Below are 15,845 nucleotides of genomic sequence, written 5' to 3'. Positions count from 1 at the left end.
GGAGAGTGTACTTAAGGAATTAGCGAGAGGAAAGGAAAGCACAGGAGCTGGAACAAGTGGCCATGGAGGCCAGAATGATGAACCCACTGAACCCAAGGAAAAAGAAGGTGATGAACCAGAGGAGACAGAAGACAACCAACCGGAATCCACTGACGAGGAACCCAAGGAACCACCTGCACGGACCCCTACGCCAAGGAGGGGCAGGAGGAATGTCTGATCAACTCCCCCCCCCCTCCCGACCAGTTAGTTTTCTTTTTAATTTTTAATTTTTAGTTTTTTTTTTATACTTTTGTTGTCTAGGTAAAATTATATGTGTAGTAATGTGTGCAAACCCCATTCATAACACTTAGTCTATCTAATAGTCTAAGTGTGAGAAGTAAAGGGTTTGCTACTCTGACGCATGTATTATGTTTTTATGTCCGTCTTATGCATGTTAACTCACACTTAGCCTACTGTGTAGTCTAAGTGTGAGAAGATTATATGTTATATGTCATGTTTTGTAATATCTGTTTTGTTTGTTAAGTCTATATATATATATATATATATATATAGAGGGATGTATTAAGATGACAACACTCTTTATTGTAACACCATACCACCATTTTAGGCCATTGGATCTGAAAATCGTGTTTTTGTCATGTTGCCACGTGTAAAAACACGGAAGGGTAAAATTGGAAATTTCTAATTTTACGTTACCAGATTGCAGTGTTGTTCATTGAATATTGCAGTCTTACCACAACAATATTGCAGTCTACCACGACTGCAATATCTAATACAGTCAAACCCGTGTTTTTTCACGAAACTTAATCCTAGGCGTCCATAGATGAGATCTAACGGACTATATTGGTGGTATGGTGTTATCCTATCTATGGTGGCACCATAGTGCACCCATATATATATATATATATATATATATCTAAAACTCTCTCACTTAGCCTATGCAAAACTCTCCCACTTAGACTATTGCATAGTCTAAGTGTGAGAAGTTTTTTGATATAATATGTGTTTGTTATAATTGTGTGTCTGTCATACTAGCTATTCCCACTTTTCACTTCACAGCCCGTATCTGGGCAGGCACTTGTGAAGAGAGAGGGGAGAGCAAATGGCCAGTATGACATTTATATATGTGTGTTATTTGAGTCAGTTACATGTTAGTGTTTTTAGGGTTTGTTTAGGTCTAAGATTTATATGTATTTTTATGAATGGGCTTAAAACTCAACTACCTCAAACTGAAGGTGAGTGGAATTGAGGGAGATAAGGCATGCTGGAAAACGGAACCCCCCCCCCAGTAGCCCCTAGTCAGTATTGATGATGTAAGTATGAAGGAAAAAACCCATTTTTTAGGTCAGACACGAAAGCCCTCTTAAAATGGTGAGTTAGAAGCCTAAAGTGGGACTACTTCCCACTAAAACAGGAAAAAAAAAAAAAAAAAAAAAAAAAAAAGAGTGGCTACCACATGATGTCTAGGGCAAGGTGACCGCGTGTAGCAAACCCTGAAGGCAGTAGGAACCCCCCATTAAAAAAAAAATCCCTACCCTTAGAACCCCATTTTCTAACCTGATCTACGCCCCGAAATAACCCATCAGCCACCGGGACTGTTTGTGTGCAAGGCATAAGGCAAGGAGGCAACTGCCCAGGAGGACATACAAAAAGAACCAGCTGAAGAAAACAAAATTAAAGAAAGAAGGAGAAAATCGATCTGAAAAAATTCCAGGTCCAAAATATAAGAAGGAATAAGGGTGAAAAAGCCACAGGAAACATTGAAGAAAATACTCGGAGATACTTGACCACAAAAAAAGAAGGAAAAAGGAATAAGGGTGGCGAAGCCACACGGAGGCCACTGACCAGTTGGAGGCCAATATCAGAAATTGTCCAGCCGAAGAGAAGCACTAGCCAGAAGCCTAAATGCACACAGTTCCCCCACAGCAAATAAAGTAGTTAGTTTTTGAACCTTAGAGCCTTAGGAACATCCACCCCAAACACTACAAATCAATAGCCCTGTTACAAGCCTTAAAGACCTTCAGGAGCTGCGCATGAGATCTGAGTCCGAAACATCTGTGGTTTAGCATTGAGAGTAAACAGTCCTAACATCCCCTGTGAGGAATGAGTGACTGAGTGAATCCAGTGTTTGGCCTAGAATTGGGTAATCCTGACAAGCGGATATACTGATTGGGGAGGAAAAGGAGGGCGGTGGAAGTTCAAGGCTGCCTAAGGCCGGATTGCACCTGATCCCGATGGGAGGGATGGTTGAAAATATAGCATGTTCTATGTGTTTAAGTTATTTTAATATGTGTTTATGTGTTTGAGTCGTTGTTTGTTTTTCTTTGTGTCAGAGTCTTGAGTCTAGTTTAGGTAGAGTCGGTCAGGAGGAGTAACCACGCTCGAATTCGACTTATTTCTTTTTGTTTGTCTTCATGCTTGAGGACAAGCACGTGGTAAGTGTGAGCAGTTTGATAAGTCGTATTCTAAGCCTTGGTTACTGGTCAGTATGTCGTGAAATGCATGTATTATCTGCAAAACAGTTGCTTAAGTGTGCGGGAATAAGGGATCCAAGTCAGTAGGAGACGATTCGGACGACGCAGGTGAAAAGAGCGCTAAAAGGGTGCAATACTGACCAGGATGCATGCCGAAGAAAAGGCTCGAGATGGAGAAGAAGGATAACTGGGATGATCATAAACAAGGGCAGAAGAGTCAAATTGTGAAGGAAGTCTACCCTAAAAGCAAGGGCAAGCCTCCCTATAAAAGAAGCCACTTGGAGAGAGAGAAAGAGTTCCCGAGTTTTGGAGTTCGAAAAGAAAGTCCAATCACTACACTTAGTAGAATTCTCTCTAGAAGATCAGTCTTTCAGCATTGTCTAGTTTCTCGTTCCTCGCCACAGCTATGGTCACTTGACGTCCAGAAGTCTGCCGGAGAAGTTATCAGTCCACCGTCCATCCAGTTCGTCGTAGTAGTCTAGCAGTTTCACCGCCCGGAGTGGCAAAACAATCGTTATTTGCCTTCTAGTTTAATTTTTGTCTGCTTTCTTCGTTGGATCTGTTGCAAACATTTATCTTTGTTGCCTTTTGAAGTACTTGGTGAAGATCCAAACGTTTAAGTTATGAAGTTTCTATTTCGTATGTCTCTTTGGTTTGAGTTTGCTTCATTTTGCCTAGGGAAGTTAGATCTAGTTATCGCTTTTAATTTCTAAGTATGCGCATGTGTTTTCCTTCGAGTAGGCTAGATCTGAAGTTGTTGATCGAAATTTGAAGTTATGTTTCAGTTTAAGTTTTCGTGCATGAGTTTCCTGTTCTGCGCTGTTAATACCACTTTGCATGTTAGTCAGTAGAAGTAATCTGCAGTTTCAGCTGTTCATCTTAAGTTGAGCATTTTAATTAATGGATCTTGAGTTTGAATTTATGAATCTGAGTTTAGTCATGGAGTTTGTGTTCATATGATTTCTGTTAATACTTGGTGAAGAAGAAAACGTCAAAATCAACTTTTGCCTTGGACCACTTTTGCTTTTTAGTTACTTTTGCTTTTGTCTCTTACTTTTCAGTTGTACCTTCCAGACCTGTGAGAAAGTCACCCAGCCACCAGATATACCCTTTTGTCTAAGTTTCCTCTTTTAGTAACTGTTTACTTTTCACATGTCTCTGAGATACCTTGTCCCCTATTTTCACGAACACAACCACATGTCTGTCATTTTCACGCCTACTAGTCAGTAGAGTACCATCTTTATTTCTCGCCTAGGTAGAATCTCAACCCCAAAAGCGTGGTACCTAACCAAAAACACCCAGGAATATCACCAGAGTTATCAGAACGTGTCCATCCTTGTGGGATTCGAACCTTACCTCCACTATACTAACCAGTAGAAGTGGGTTAAGGAAATTTATTTGATACCAGGTTCCGGTTATCGTGCCAACGACTAAGCTAGGTTGGGAATCTTATCCTGCTCAGTTGGATACACTCTTGCATTTACACACCCGACCGAAAACCGAGGCCAATCAGACAGCTTCTCGTCGGTATCGACCTGATCAGGTGCATATCGGGTCATGCTATTGAGCGCTCTATCGTACTCAGTTACAGTCATGCGTCCTTGGATCAGATTGTAGAACTCGGATGCCTTTGCCTTTCGGTAGCTCTTTAGCACGTACTTGTTGTAGATCTCTGTCTTAAAACCTTCCCATGTCATCCCTTCTACCTGGTCTCGCGGCATAGTCTTCATTCTGGTATCCCACCAAAAGTCAGCTGCTTCAGTTAGTTGGTGGGTCACACAACTCATTCGTTCCCTATCATTACATCCCAAAATCGTGAAGATGCGCTCTATCGCACGGATACATGATTCGGCCTTGGCCGGTTCTCCGAGTCCATCAAACATAGGTGGTTTCTGCTCCAAGAACAGCTTCACTATTTCCCGATTGACCGGGGTGGGGAAGGCAGCGGTGCCGGAATTGACTGCGTTACACTTTCCTCACTTATGGGCTGAGGTGTCGGTTCACGGTTATAGCGTCTCGGCGGCATTCTGATTTATCAACACACAAATTATTCTTAAAATTCTAGCAACAGTCGCGGGGTATAGTCGAGAAACAAGGTTCATGGGACAATTGTTTTAAACTATATGGCAAGAATCGGTTGCGCCATAGGGTATCAAAAGGATCATTGTTCCTTATCAACAAAGTAATTTTAATCAAGAGACAATTATGCAAATAGGGTGGCAAGTATAGGGGCGCAATAAGGTATTTAAAGACAGTTGTGCGATAGGGTGGCATAATGCGATGGTTTGATGAAATAGCGATGGACACTTTTCACAATGGCATGGAAAGACAATATGAAGATCCATTGCATCATAAGGTAGTAAATGATGAAAAAAAATCTCTCCATGGCATATCAATCAAAAAAAACATTGCCTCAAAGAGGTCTTAGTATCAGCGAAAAAAATAAATAAAGAGAGCAAAATATAGAAAGGCACGGCAAAAGTCAAGCAAAACAATCAAAACATGGGGGAAACAAAACAACGTATTCCACGACTATCACTCCTAGTCAATGTCGTTCATATCCTCTTCGGGGTCCTCGTCCTCATCAACATTTTCCATGTCCAAATCATGTCCTTCCTCGTAAGGTTCCTCATCCTCGCTTGTTCCACCAGCATGTGGGGACGGAGGGGTTATCGCACGCATCTCTTCCACATTCCCATGTATGATCAACGGGTTAGACGTACGAATCCTAAGCCTTGGTTTACTAGGGACACGATCAACATGCGGCTCCTTATCACGACGATATCTCCATCGACGGGCCTGACTCGGCGGATACTTGTGCGGTGGGGGACTAAGCGGCAGTCCGTCCCTCGCAGCTGCCATGGCTGGGAGTAGCACACCTAACAAGCCAATCATATCGCCTCAAGGCTTGTACTTGGGTGGACTGAACCACGTAAATAGAAACGCAGCTTGGGTGGTCCATTCACTCCAAGGAGAAGGCAGGCTGTGGATAAGTCTCAAGATCCCCACGTGATGGGTAGCTCCTCCATACGCATATGCATCCATCCAGCGGTCGTAGAAATCGGTGACGTAAGTCAGGAGAAAAGACTTTCCATCCCATTCAAAATCTTGGTAGGTTTCTACAGGGAAAACTTTGTTCTTTGCATAACTGTCTCGCATCGGTGCATAATACCGGTTGGGCATCTACAAAAGGAAATCTCAGCATCAGCACAAGGTTCGAAAAAAAATCAATAGTGTATGAGGTTTCAAATGATGCTGAGAGAATGATGGATATGTATATGTCGAACGATGGAGGTGCGAATGTAGTATCATATCAAGAATAAACGGAATTTCATTTCCGCGGCAAATGGTTCGTATGTTTACGTGTTTTCGATAATTCGCAATTCGTTCTCGTAAGTCGCTCGCCTCGCATTCGGCGTTCTATGCCTCCAAGTTCGATATCGTCACAAAATTTCCAACTATGCATAGCAGCATGCTCATGTTCATTCTCATAAATGTCGTTCATCATACAATCAAGCAATCACAATCATATAGAATTTCATTTATTCCACTCATAGTGGTTTTAACATATGATCACTTGCATAACAGCATTCATCATTTTTGCATAGTCGCAATTAGAAATTTCACATTCATGCATATTCGTCATCTCATACTCCAAGAAAAATCTCAAAATGTCACAAAAATTTCCATTCATTTCAATTTCCAACATTTCATAATTCAAATCAATATTCATCAAGATACTTGTTACCTCATTCATTGTGGTTGAGCGGAGACGAGTCGCGGTGTTGAGCCTTCGATGATTATCACTTAATCAATTTACACATTTTTAGAATTTAATTCAATAAGACTCTTGGGTCCACAGCGGAAAGAACTGAGGCTCTGATACCAACTGTAACAGCTCGCCATTTTAGGGTATAATAAATACGGCGATCGCTACCTAGGCGGACTTAAAAGCAACAAGAACATAGGCTAGGGTTTCATTTAAAGGGATTTGACCAAGGTATTTAATGAACTATTAAAGCAATAAGTCAACGGCTTAATCAAGAAAATCAATGATGAATAGATATCGTAAATTATGCTCAAAAGACTAGGGTTTAGTATAATCCAAAAACGCATTTTGTCTCAATATTCTAAACCACAAGGAATAAGTTCAAACTCAAACAAAAGATACTAAGTTTCATGTTTCGGCGGAAGCAACCAAGAGAAAAGTGAAGTCATGTATGAAGACACAGCTCCACTCAATGTTTCAAAACGATCATATTATTATTCAATTTATTTGCTCAACACCGCCCACCGCTCGTCGTCGCTCAACCTGCACATAGGGAAAACACATGCAGGGCTGAGTACTTTAACATAATCAGTGAACTCATGCCAAAACATTTTAATAGATATTCCATCCTTACCATAGTGAACTCGAGTTTACAGTTATAAAAAAATATCATCGAGCATCACAAAAATAATTTCATAGACTGGCCAGTCAAACAATTCATCCCATTTTCTCAACAATCAACAATTCCATAGTGCGATGAAAGTGTGGCCACACTATTCGCCCACGAGACCGGCCGACTAAAAAGGACGGCTCCCGATCCCAACTGTGTACACTAGCCTGATAGGGTTTGCGGTTATATAGCCCTATAGCCTAATGGAGCGGACTCACAAACTAGGCATCAGGCACACAATATCATCAAACAATCATAGGTATGGCATAAAATTTTAAACCAACCTTGTAACACCATAATCATTATTTTGGTAATAAAAGAGTTTAGTGAATAAAGCCCACCTCGACTCCTTAGATCACAAGTACGCTCTTCCTCTTGCTATCACGTCGAGAGCGTGAGTTATCACCTTTAATTTATGCGCATCACAGGTAAGTCTCAATCATCTACTCAAAATCATGCATGTTCCCAACGTTTCCCTTTTTCCCGTCGATTCGTTTTATATTATCATTCAAAAAATCAAGGCATGATTATCATATCACTTTCTATTCGCACCACAACTCCAGATCCATCATCAAAACATGTCATGCATGAGTGTTCCTCAACACATCCACACGCACACACACGAACACACACGCACACACACATACCAACGCACGCACACACGCACATCAACCCATAATCAACAGTTGTTTCCTCTTTTCACTCAATCTATATGCATGAGGGCTCAAGAACACCGATTTATCAGTTAGATGAGAAAGATTAATATAAAAATACCTTTTCTCGATAGAACGAACGGTAGAAACAAAGTAGAAGCCTTGATTCTTCAAAAATTCTTGAGTTTCAACTTGAATTCTTCTCAAAAGATGAGGAAATCTTGGAGAAAAGTAGAAGAAAATTGAGAGAGAGTGGAAGAGAGGGGAGGCGTGAGTTGGGGGGAGAGGGGGGCGTGTATTTGTGGTCTAGGGTTAGGGTTTTGTCTCTTATTTATAGAGTGCAAGATATAATCACATAATTAAATAAATAAAAAAATTTGAGGAGATATGGGAGGAGAGTGGCGTTAATTCTAGTGAGAAATAAGGGGGTTTCAAATTTTATATGCTATTTAATTAGCATATGATTTAATTTGGTATTTCACAGAGTAGAATAAAATATCACAAATAATTAGGAAAGTGGCGTGAATATTGATTCCTAGATAAGGAATCAATTTCAAATATTAATTAAAATAAGATATGGCAAGATCTCCTTAGATATGGTAAGATATGCTAGGATATTTGAATTTATTCATGAAAGAGAATAAATAAGGGATAAATAATATAATAAAATAATCCCTTCTCCCATAAATAGGAGATTTTCGAAAATCTCCATGTGTAGGCAAATAATTAAATCCAATAAAATTCCTTTCCAATAAATCATGAGGGTCGAAAACTCCAATAAAATAATGGTGCTCCTATTTAATCTCACTAATCCCTTAGGAAATAATTCGCCACGATATATTCTACCCCGCATCAAAATATTTACACAATCGCATCACAAAATCCACCATTTTTAATTCCACCTCATATTTACAACACATTGACCTTTCAACGGCCACGTAATATTTTCCACAATATTGACTATTCAATAGCCACGTCATATAATCAAAAAGTTTGACTATTCAACTCAAAATCAACTCCAAATCGCAATTAGGTCACAAAGAATCATGCAATAAATCACTCATCATTTAATCCACATACTTCATAGCATTAAAAGCATTTAATGCAAAAAATTTTATGTCTTGAAAATTAGGGTTCGAAAAAGTGGGGTGTTACAATAATTGCTTGTGATTAAATATTATGAAGCTGACTAAAAATTTGATACTACTAAAAATTTTATATAGGAGTATTTTTGTTTAAATTTTCTAGTTAATTTTGATTGTTTTCAAATTAATAAACGAAAATTATATTAGTCTTACATTAGATACATATTTATTTCAGAATAAATCGTGTTATATGATCTATTTATGATTAAAACAATTAAATATTGATTAAAACTAAGGCGTCGTCATACCTTAGACACTATCAAATATTGATTAAAACTATTATTTTTTGTTATTTAATAATTTTAATATTTAATAAAAATTTATTGATATTTAAAAATCAAAATTTAATTTTATAAAATTAAGTCAAATATTGAAATAAAGAAACAAAGTGAAGGATGACAAAAAGGAAAAAGAATAATAATTTTAAAAGAATATCAGATTTAGTACATCACTGAAATAATATCAGATTTAAAATGTTAAAAGTGTAAAAAGACCAAATTGCCCAAATGCTCAAAAGGGTATTTTCGTATCAAAAAATGGCTAAAGGACCAAATTTGAGATAAACCCTTAGTCCAGGCTGACGATATTTTTAAAGTCCAAGGACAATGGGCGAGATAAACCCATAGTCCAGGGACCATTTGACTTAGCACGAGTCTTAAGAATATAATAGAAAGTGGGTTGAAAAAATTATTGACATGTGGGTCCTACTTTTATAAATTGATTTTATAATAAAATGTGAGTAAGAATGAATTAGTGGAATTTGGGGTCCACTGCCAAAAATGGTAAAAGTGAAATGTAACAAATTTTTAGGGACGTGCAAAAATGGAAATAAATGACAAATTTCCAGGGATTGAGGGAGTAACTAATACTCCCTCCGTCCCGCTTAAGATGACATGTTTTCCTTTTTAGTTTGTTCCAACTAAGATGACACATTTCCTTTTTTGGTAACTTTCTCTCTCCAATTAATACACTCAACTACTTTTCCTCACTCCTATTAAAATATCTATCTTTCTTCATCTCTCTACTTTAATACTTACACCCACCTTCTCTCTCTCCAATTAAACACTTTAACCAATAACTCCTAAAATCTCATGCCGGCTAAGCAATGTGTCATTTTAGCCGAGACGGAGGGAGTATATACTTTATATATAATAGTTTTCGACTTATATTTTTATTTGCTAATCTTAAAACTATTAGTATAACTTATATAAAACTATTTGGCTTTGATACGAATTTTAAGAAATATAAAGAAAAGTGGATTGAATAAGTTAGTGGAATGTAAGTCTCACTTACATACTTAGTTTTGTAATAAATGTGAGTGGAATAAGTTGATGGAATGTAGGCCTACTTACCATTTATGGTAAAAGAGAAATACTTTATCTGTAAATTTTGTTATACTTTGACCGGGTACGAGTTTTAAGAAATATAATGGAAAGTGGGTTGAAAAAGTTAGTGGAGAGTGAGTCCTACTTTTATATGAAATGTGACAAATTTTATGGGACGGACGGAAATGAAAAAATGTGACAAAATTTAAGGGACAGATGAAGTAGGATTTTTATTGTTGGATGGACAGATAGCAAAATAGAACTCTTATTATGGACTGAGGGAGTATGATGCAACGAAACACTATTTTTTTAATCCAAACAACACTAACTCAAAAATCACTCCAATTATTCTGAATTTAATTATACATTTAAATGCAAAATCTTACTATTAAAATTCAAAATATTTTAAATTTACGAAGTGTTATACATTCTAGGCAGAAAGTCAAGTAAAAAAATGAATTCTGAATGATGCTGATTATAGTCGAGTGATAGGAATTTCCTAATTTTTATATATAATGGAATATTATGGTTTTATAGTTAATTAATTAAACATGTTTGATTGGTACTCCGTCCGTCCTATATTACTCGTATTCTTTTATTACCGATCGTAAATTTGAGATTACTTTTTAGTGCAAATAAATTAGTGTTTTAAATGTACTAAGAGATCATTTAGTAAATGAACACTTAATTAACTTTAATATATTAATTAAATATCCTAATTGTTACTTAAAATATAAATAGTATAGTAATTTGGAACGAACCGAAAAAAAAAAGTGCAAGTAATATCGGATAGAAGGAGTATATCTTAAATATTTTTATGACTATTGTCATGTTAGGTTATTCTTATTCAACAAAATAAACAAACATTTAGAACATAACAATTTAACGTCCATAATTTAGATTTATACTATACTACCTAGGGATATATTCAATGCAAATTCTAAATAATGAATAAACTCCAAACTATGATATAGGTAGTTAGATTTCAAGATTTAACGTCAAAATGACTATAATAATGAATAAACTCCAAACTATTATTATTATTATTATTATTATTATTATTATTATTATTATTATTATTATTATTAATAATAATAATAATAATAATAATAAATTGGGACTGGATCTGGTATTCAGGTACCCAATTTTAGTTTCAGATCGAGCATCGGGTACTAATTTTTGGAAAATTCGGGATTGGGTACCTGAAATCTTTGGATTGAGTATCCAACGTGTACCCGATTTCACAAGCCTAGAAATGACCGTTCCTTAACTAAACAAAATATGAGATATACCTATGGAGAATGAAATAGTGATTCCAAAAGAAATGATAATTCCTAAAAAAATTGTACTCCCAAATAAAAAAATGAAATGAAAATAGAAATACTCTCTTCTTTCCAAGTGGGCAGCATAAGAATTTATGAAACTTTAATTTTTATGTGAAGTTGTGAAAATAAAATAGAGATAAATATGTTTCATAAATGAAAAAGGAAACTCAATTATAAACGTAGGAAGTATCATTCCATTATTTTCTACTTCCTCCGTCCATAAAAATAGAACACAATTATCATTTTTGACCGTCCATAAAAATAGAGCACATTTATTTATGAAATTTTTTTACTACCTCCGTCCCCCAAAATTTGCTACACTTTGACCCGACACGGATTTTAAGAAATGTAATGGAAAGTGAGTTGAAAAAGTTGGTGGGATGTGGGTCCTACTTTTAAAGTATTAGTTTTATAATAAAATGTGAGTAGGAATGAGTTAGTGGAATATGGAGTCCACTATCAAAAATAGTAAAAGTGAAGTGTATCAAAATTTCAGAGACGGACCAAAATAGTAAATTGTATCAAATTTTCAGGGACAGAGGTAGTAATAAATAATAATCTTACGTATCGTTCCACTAACACTAATTCTTATTGAGTACTATTGAATTATTGAGTATACTATTGAACCTAAAGTGTAGAAAGACAAGATAAAATGAGCCCACTACTTGTGACGCGGACAGAATTCCTTCCGCCGCTCTCTTTCCTCTCTCTCTCTCTCGTCTCTGCATTGGATGTTCGAAGATTACAGAAGCATCCAATCATCTCATCTCATCTCAGTGCATGTATTTTGTGGATCTGGGTCTCTGAGAAACGAAGTTAGGCAATCAAAATTCATCACTTCCGTCAATTTGCTTGCGAGAAATTATTAATTTCGACATGGATTTTGCTTGAAATGTGCGGCAAAGGGATAAATATCTGATCTTGGAGCTGTTTCAGCACTTTTACCAAGTGGCCAAAGTCTTAAAACTGGTGATAATTTAGAGAGAGAATGGAATATCGAAACGGGTTTTACCCGGTTGCAGAGCTTGATTTGGACCCGAAATGGTTGGTGGATCCGAAGCTTCTCTTTGTAGGGCCTAAGATTGGAGAAGGAGCTCATGCCAAAGTCTACGAGGGAAAGTAAGTTGACCTTCTCAATCTTGGTTTCCTAAGTCAAAATTTGCTTATGATTCTTACATTATGATGAATCTCTGTGATGTTGGTATGTTGAAAAATCTAATCTTTTGAGGTGGGAGAGCACTAGTTTTAAGTTAATCAAATTTAAATAAAAAAAGATTTTATGTTGTAGAAAGTAATTTGTGATTGGGCTTTTTGTTTCTTAAGATACAAAAATCGGAATGTTGCTATCAAAATTGTTGAGAAAGGGGATACAGCTGAAGAGATTGCAAAGAAGGAGGCAAGATTTGCAAGAGAGGTTGCAATGCTTTCCAGAGTCCAACATAAGAATTTAGTTAAGGTTGTTGTGTATTCATTACATACAAATAAGACTGATCTCTGTGAGTGTGTATTGTGTGTGTGTCGGTGTGATATTTCTAGTGAGTACTGTCTTAGGGATTCTTCCTTCCTCTGTAGTTCATTGGAGCTTGCAAGGAGCCTGTGATGGTTATAGTGACTGAACTTCTGCTTGGTGGGACGTTGCGAAAGCACTTGATCAGCCTGCGCCCTAGGTGCCTTGATATACGGGTAGCTATTGGATTTGCGCTTGATATAGCTCGTGCAATGGAGTGCTTGCACTCCCATGGAATCATCCACCGTGACCTTAAGCCTGGTACAGATGTTTAACCTTATTGTTCACGCACAAAGAATCAGTTCATAATGCTGCTAAAACTCGTTCCCCCCGTGTTGAAATTTGTATCTCTTGCTATTAGACTAGGAAATAGTTGGCTATCAAAGGTTAAGAATTTGGTTAAGTTGTGTTAGGAGCAGTTTAAAATTCTGCTAAAACTCATTCGCTCCTGTTGTAATTTGTACTACTCCTGCTACTGGACAAGGAAATACTCCCTCCGTCCTATTATTAGTGGCTCATTCTACTTTAAATACAAATCACAACCTTCTTGTTTATGTGCCCAAAAGTAACGAGCACTTACAATGGAACAGAGCAGTTCATAATGCTGCTGATACTCGTTTGCCCTCGTCAAAATTTGTACACCTCTGACCTCTTTGCTCTTGCTATCAGACCACAAACTGGTTGGCTTTGCAAAACCAATATCAAGAATTTGTGATAACCTGTTTGCTCTTTGTCAAATTCGTATAACTCGTGCTACTAGACTAGGAATCTGCTTGAATATTTGTTAACACGGTTAGCGGATGCCTTGCACTTTTGTCTATATATATTGCATGAAGATTGACAAGCACATGGCTTTCTCTGTCTTGCAGAGAATTTGCTCTTGACAGAAGATCGAAGAACAGTCAAACTTGCAGATTTTGGTCTTGCCAGAGAAGAGTCGTTGACTGAGATGATGACTGCGGAGACGGGAACCTATCGTTGGATGGCCCCAGAGGTAGTTTCCGCAACATCTTCCCCTCTGCTTGTTTTTCTGATCAAAATGATAGAAGAATATGTTGCACTTGCAGCTGTATAGTACTGTCACACTAAGGCAGGGAGAAAAGAAGCATTATAACCACAAAGTGGATGCTTATAGCTTCGCGATCGTGCTATGGGAGCTCATACACAACAAGTTGCCCTTCGAAGGCATGTCAAATCTGCAGGCGGCCTATGCTGCAGCTTTTAAAGTGAGTTTCCTCAACTCTTCCTTCGGATATTTCGCACTTACTTTGATTCGTGTAATCCGGTAATGAGCGCCATTGGCGGACACACCTTGAGCCTACGAGGGGCTTAAGCCCATACCAAGCTAAAAAATGTAGTAATTTTTATTTCATACATCTTTGTCGAATTTTCGATATTTGTGTGAATTATTGTGCAAAAGCCCGTATTATCACAAAAAAACATGGAATTATTGTCTCAAAATTTAGTCGTGCGTCTACGCTAGATTTTATGCATTTCCTATGATTCAGCTCGATGACGAATGCTGGATTTTATCAATTTCAAGCTTGAAATTTCGATAAGCTAATTTTTTTATAGTTCAGTCTCATGATGGGGGCTTTTGCACAACGACCCTCACAAAATACCGAAAATTTGATAATTGAAGTATAAAAATTGATTTGTGGAGGCTTAAGGGTTTAGGGTTTAAACCCCCTTGACCCTTACTAGCTCCAATTCTAAATCCGGTCAACCGTCATCTCAACTACTTTCTTTCCCTATTTTCTGCAGAACGTACGGCCGAGCGCGGATGAGCTTCCGGAGGAACTGGCTCGAATAGTGACCCTATGTTGGAAGGAAGACGCTGATGCTCGCCCCAACTTCACTCAGATAATACAAATGCTCCTGGAATATCTTTCTGCGATGTCTCTGCCTGAGCCAGCCATACCGCACTGCATCTTCAAAAGCACTTCCGAGATGAATGCTGTCTTCCCACCGGAGTCCCCAGGGACGAGCTCGCTGATGGCGAAGAGGGGTGACATGGCCGGCACGCCGACTGCAGCGATTGAAGACGAGCCGAGAGGACTTTTCTTCTGCTGTTGCTAGCCGGATCGATTTTCGAGCTCAAGGTGCTTCTGCATATTGGATTTGTTGTGGTTGAAGCAAGACAGGTTGTAAATTATGGAGTTTTAGAGGCTGTTTTGATGGTGTTGTAGTGAAACTGTGAGGTCCATCCAAATGCCTTTGCTCCATTGATTTATAGATTTTCTCAATAAAGAGAATCAATAATGGTTGGTTCTCTGTTCATGTTGTGTGTGGCTGTGGTGACTCGAATTCTCAACCTATTGGTTACAAGGAAAATAATTTACCAACTAAGTTGCTCGACATTGTAATTAACCCTCCATTACTTTAGGTTATACTCCCTTCGTCCCATTATAAGTGAGGCGTTTCAATTCGGACGTTGTTTTGCAAAAATGATATTCCCTTCATCCAAAGGTAGATGTCATACTTTCCCTTTTAGTTTGTTCCACAAAAAATGTCACATTTCTTCTTTTGGAAAATGTTCCCTCTCACATCAATTATAAAATTATATTTTCTCTCACCATTTAACACACAAAATAACATCTCCTAAAATTTCGTGCCATCTCCCAAGTGTGACATCTACCTTGGGACGGAGGGAGTAATAAATAGTTAGAATGAAGAGAAAGTAAAGTAAGTAAGATAATAATGTATACACGACTCTCTTCTATATTATTCTCTCTCTTACTTTACTTTATCTCCACTCTAATATTTATTATTATCATCTTCGCAAAATAACAGCCGAAAAGAAACGCTTCACTTATAGTGGGACGGAGGGAGGAGTACTATGCTACAATTCTTAACAATGCAGATGTAAAATATGCATAAATTATTGAGTTAATTTATCAAAATGTTCGTAGTGTAAAAAACTCACAAATTTTTCCAAAAGAGAGAAAAATGTTAATTTTTGGGCTTAGAATATTGC

At 37.5% G+C, this 15,845-nt stretch overlaps 1 protein-coding gene across 1 annotated transcript; it reads left to right on the top strand.

Annotated features, from left to right (window-relative positions):
* Nucleotides 1-12,029: 12,029 nt before the first annotated feature.
* On the top strand, nucleotides 12,030-15,217 carry LOC125192619 (serine/threonine-protein kinase STY13-like). Its single transcript, XM_089069659.1, has 6 exons — nucleotides 12,030-12,480; nucleotides 12,685-12,817; nucleotides 12,934-13,129; nucleotides 13,738-13,862; nucleotides 13,936-14,094; nucleotides 14,633-15,217. Exons 1-6 carry the CDS (start codon nucleotides 12,350-12,352, stop codon nucleotides 14,945-14,947), a joined length of 1,059 nt encoding a protein of 352 aa, XP_088925785.1. The 5' UTR covers nucleotides 12,030-12,349; the 3' UTR covers nucleotides 14,948-15,217.
* The last annotated feature ends 628 nt before the right edge of the window (nucleotides 15,218-15,845 follow it).

The sequence above is a fragment of the Salvia hispanica genome, chromosome 4 (assembly GCF_029641045.1).
Source record: "Salvia hispanica isolate PSC_SH4W2 chromosome 4, Shi_PSC_v1, whole genome shotgun sequence".
In the NCBI taxonomy this organism is placed as follows: Eukaryota; Viridiplantae; Streptophyta; class Magnoliopsida; order Lamiales; family Lamiaceae; genus Salvia; species Salvia hispanica.
The sequence above is the reverse complement of the archived record's forward strand: the minus strand, read 5'-3'. Positions and strand labels throughout refer to the sequence as shown.